Raw genomic sequence first — 5185 nt, 5'->3', positions numbered from 1 at the left:
TGAGCTTCATTAGTGCATTATTTTGATATGTTAGTTTAGATTTGTGTTAGTAAGTAATTTAGAATTTAAATAAATATTTCTTAATTCCTGCCATAATTTCTTATTTTGACACAGTTTCTTGTAAAGACCATATCTAGAGCTACACAACTCAGAATTGAACAAAATTGGTATCCCTGGAAAGATAAGACAGAGATCTACAACTTCTCTGTTGGGAGAAAAGCCCAGTTCGAGCATCTTCAGGTCCAAAATTGCGTCACAATGTTACGTCCGTTCTTATCACTCGGTTCTGAAACTTAATCACTCCGTTCTTATCATAGTGGAACTCCAAGTTCTTACCTTCACCCTTTTGCCTCATCACGTCTTACAGGAAAGCATCTCCTTGCTGAGAATCTCGGACGTACACCAGAAGATCATTGTGAATCATTGTCGTCCTGAGATATAGACTCCCCAACCTTACTTCCATGGCCAAATTCATGTCCCAAAATTCCTCAATTAACTTCATTTCTTTCACCATCATTACTGCCACATGCAACAATTTTCGGCTCAACGCATCGGCTACCACATTTGCCTTGCCAGGATGGTAAGACAATATGAAGTCGTAGTCCTTGAGAAATTCCATCTACCTCCTCTACCTCATGTTCAATTCCCTCTGATCAAATAGATACTTCAGGCTCTTGTGGTCACTAAACACCTCGAACCTCACTCCATAAAGGTAGTGTCTCCACACCTTGAGGGCAAACACCACCGCAGCTAACTCCAAGTCATGAGTTGGATAGTTGACTTCGTGCGGACATAACTGTCTTGAGACATAGGCAACAACTCGCCTGTCCTGCATCAAGACACACCCAAGTCCATGCCTGGATGCATCACAATACACATCAAACTTCTGCTCCAGGTCGAGTAGAGCTAACACCGATGCTGAAGTCAACCTTATCTTCAACTCCAAGAAGCTAGCCTCACACCCCATGGTCCACTTAAACTCCTTCCCTTTATGGGTTAGCTTCGTTAGAGGCAGAGCTATCTTAGAAAACCACTCAATAAACTTCCTGTAATAGCCTGCCAACCTCTAAAACTATGGACCTCAGTTGCATTCGTCGGTCTTGGCCAATCGACTACTGTTTCCACCTTTGCAGGATCCACTCTTATTCCTTCCTTTGACATTACATGCCCCAGAAACTGAATCTCTGTTAACCAAAATTCGCACTTGGAAAACTTTGCGTACAACTGTTGATGAATCCATATCTTTACTAATATTTTAGCATAATTCTAACACATTTGATAAGAAAAAGATATGAAGAAAGCAGAAAAACTTAGAAAAAGAGAAGGAATTTCAGTTTTGTTTAAATTTGTAGTTATCTTAGTAATTGTGAAATTTTTGCTTAAGAATTAAGTTTTTAATCTTGTTTTTGAAGGAACAATTTGAGCAAGGATCATGAAAATGGAGGCTTGATGACAAGGAAGAGGAAAGTAGCAAGTCTGGACTCCAAAACACAAGAATAAGGAAATGCAGACTGGGCGTGATCACTATTGTCAGTAAAAGTGATCACTCCAGAGCTCAAAGAAGAAGTGAAGCCTGAGCGTTACCACTTTTATCATTAAAAGTGAGCGTTCCAAAGAGGCAAAATATCAGGAAAGCTCCGCGTAACCATTATTATCATCGAAAGTGAGCGTTCCAGAGAGCCTTCAACTTGGCGAGTTACGCGTAATCACTTTTATTCATAAGAGTGATCATGCGCAACCACTTGAGCTCTGCGTTGCAGCAAGAGTGATAGTTCCAGAGAGCTCTCAATATCAGGAAAGTTTCGCGTGGCCACTTTTTCTCATAAAAGTGTTAACGCGCAACCATAAACCTTCTACGTAGCTACTATTTCTCATAAAAGTGATGACGCGCAAATCTGGACAATTTTATAAATATCAGAAACGTTCTAGAATTAGGAAATTCTGTTTATTTTCAGTTTTGTTAGTTAGATTTTCGTTAGAGGAAGTGAGAGAGAGGAGCTTCACGAAGAGGAATTGGAGTGAAGCAAGCTTCCATGGCGATTCTGAGTTTCTTCTTCTCTTCTTCTCTTTCTTTTTCTTTCTCTGCTGTCATGGCTGTGTAATTTCTTCATAGTTAGGAATTGTAGATCTGAAAGGAACATGTTGAATTGATTTGGATCTGAATTTCAAGCTTTGGAATAGATTGAGTGGTTGATTCTGCACTTTACGTATTAATTGAATGGAAATTTGATTAACTAATTTCAGAGGAACTCTTGTCAATGGAAATTGAATTTATTCTTCAGATCTGAATCAATCACCGAGATTATAGTTTTCTTAGGGATAAGAGGCTTTGATCTTGCAATCTTCTAGTTTCTTACACTTAAAGCAATATTGAATTGAATCAGATCTAAAGAATTAGAATGGTTTAATTGAATGTTAGGTTTACTGAGTTAAGGAATTAACCTCTGAACAATATAACGTGAAACTGATTGTCATTATTTCCAATTGCTTGCTAATTTAGAACTTTATTGATTAAACATTGGAGTTTTAGTGAAGCAATTCCCTAGCTATGGTTTCTCTCTCTGTTATCACATAATTGTTTGTTCATTGTTCTGTTTCTGCAAGTTTCTTTTACTCCTAATTGTTCTGGTTTGCTGTTATTATATGTTACAACTCTTCTTCCAAGTTCGTATAGCTCAAATGGTTATAATTCTATGAAGTGGTACTTGAAATCTAAATTCCCTGTGGAGACGATATTTGGATCTTAATTTTACTCATTACTTGCTGCAATCCTAGTGCACTTGCTAGTGTTAGATTGTGAACAACAACTGTCTCTCCTTCAGAATTTGCAAAACAGTCCTTAGGTGTTCAGCATGCTCTTCCTGAGTCTTAGAATAAATTAGGATGTTGTTGACGAATACCACCACAAATTTATCCAAAAACTCATGGAATATTTGGTTCATGTAGTCCATGAACACCGCAGGCGCATTAGTCACTCCAAACGGCATCACCAAGTACTCATAGTGACCATACCGCGTCCTGAATGCCGTCTTAGGAACATCCTCATTCTTCACTCGAATCTGGTGGTATCCCAATCTCAAGTCAATCTTCGAGAACACTGCAGCTCCCCTCGACTGATCCATCAAATCGTCAATCCTCGGCAATGGGTACTTGTTCTTAATTGTGACCTTGTTTAGTTGTCGGTAGTCCACACACATTCTCATACTGCCGTCCTTCTTCTTTACTAATAACACTGGCGCTCCCTATGGTGACACACTTGATCGGACAAACCTCTTCTGTAATAAGTCCTCCACTTGCTTCTTAACTTCTGCTAGCTCCACCGGTGACATCCTATAAGGTGCCACAGAAATTGGACTTGCTCCCGGAATGAGATCAATAGTAAACTCTATCTCTCTTTTGGGCGGTAACTCAGAAACATCTTCTGGAAACACTTCCAAGAACTCTCTCACTACCGGTATACACTCCAGTTCCACTGCACTCTCGACCTCCAATGAAAACATGACCATGAAGGCCTTGGCCTTCACTGCATTTTCCCATATTCCATGGCTCAAAAGTCTCAGAACTTCTAACATTGATGCACCAAAGATCAACATCTTTTCTCTACAGTCCAATAACACATGGTTGGCGGCTAGCCAATCCATCCCCAAAATTACATCTAATTGAGAAAGAGGCAAACAAATCAAGTCTACCTCAAACTCCCTACCATGCACCATGGTTGCACATCCCAAGCATACCCACGACGTCACAACCGACTTACCCATAGGGATAGTCATCTTAACTTTACACGGCAGTTCCGTCACACACAAGTTTAGATTCTTTACACATTCCAAAGAAATAAAGGAGTGCGCAGCACCTGAGTCAAACAATACATCAAGTAGTCTGCCCTTAATAACACATTTACCTCAAATCAGCTCCTCTAACTGTGATGCCTCTGCCCCGCTCATAGCAAAGACTCTCCCCGGTATGCTCGGCTTCGGCCCAGTGCTCAGCCCAGTACTTCCTCTGGAGACCAGCACACATTCGCGGTATGCCCCAACTTCCCACAATTCCTGCAGTTCGTTTTTGGATGTGGACAATCCCTCAGCATGTGTGGCCCTCTACATCGGAAACACTTCATCGGCCCTTTGAATGAGCTAGTGCCAGAACCACTCCCACTGCTACTCTTCTCTTGGGATGAACTTTCTCTAGAGTGAGACTTGCTTAAGCCTGAATACGGTCCCTTCGAAAATCTTGGGGGTCTTCTATCATGCCTCATTGAACCACTCCCCCTAGTGTCCATAGTCTTGCCCTCTGAGTTGGCCTCAAAAATTCTGCTCTTACTCACCAAGATGGGTAAGTCTGTCAGTTGGAATACACTGACCGCAGCCCTAATGTCTGGCCTCAGCCTATGCTCAAACAGAGAACATAGGTCTTCTTCTCCATCCCCGTGCTGGTACTGGGGCCAATACTTCATTAACTCTTGAAACTTTACAGCATACTCCCTTACAATCATGCTCCCTTGTCTCAGTTCAAGGAACAATCTGGCTTTCTACTTCTTCAGGTCCCGAGGAAAGTAGTTCCCCAAGAAAACGGTCTTGAAGGCCTCCCACTGTATGTAGCCATCTTCTTGTGGTAAGGTTTGGTTAGCAAATCTCCACTAATCTTCAGCCTCTCCACACAACAAGTAGGTGGTGTAGGAGACTTTGTGCTCCTCATGACACCCTATAGCACTTAATACTTTCTCCACATCCGCCACCCACCTTTGGGCTCCTTCAGATTAAATCCCCCTTCAAACTTTGGAGGGTCATGCCTAGTAAAGGCAGACAACCCTCTGTACTCTACCGGTTCTCCACCTTGGTTGTGCACCAAGGCCTCCAACATTTGAGCTATGAGTTCCATAGGATCCTCGGTGTCCCGAGCTCCTCTACCTCTACCTCTACCTCTATTAGCCATGCTCTTTCTAGCTATTCATAATCAGCAAACACATTCCAATATATCAGATTAATTACAACACTTATAAATCAGGTAATCAAAACAATTAACACTTATCTTAGACGCTTCAGCCCGTTACCCCAGTCCGATTGGATGAACTGCTCTGATACCAAATTGTAACACCTTATAATTATAATTTCTAAATAAAATGAATTTCATAAAAATGTTAACAAAATAGAAGTTTTCATTCAAACAGTAGTTCAAAAACTCAATT

The 5185-nt window shown here is 41.1% G+C and overlaps 1 protein-coding gene across 1 annotated transcript; it reads right to left on the bottom strand.

Moving 5' to 3' along the window:
* Positions 1 to 3242: 3242 nt before the first annotated feature.
* Positions 3243 to 3773, bottom strand: LOC113866883. The gene has a single exon (XM_027501681.1). It carries the CDS (start codon positions 3771 to 3773, stop codon positions 3243 to 3245), a length of 531 nt encoding a protein of 176 aa, XP_027357482.1.
* Between the last annotated feature and the right edge of the window lie 1412 nt (positions 3774 to 5185).

The sequence above is a fragment of the Abrus precatorius genome, unplaced genomic scaffold, assembly GCF_003935025.1.
Source record: "Abrus precatorius isolate BTA unplaced genomic scaffold, Abrus_2018 Scaffold5, whole genome shotgun sequence".
NCBI lineage: Eukaryota > Viridiplantae > Streptophyta > Magnoliopsida > Fabales > Fabaceae > Abrus > Abrus precatorius.
Note: the sequence above shows the minus strand (reverse complement) of the source record. Positions and strands in the feature narration are given on the sequence as shown.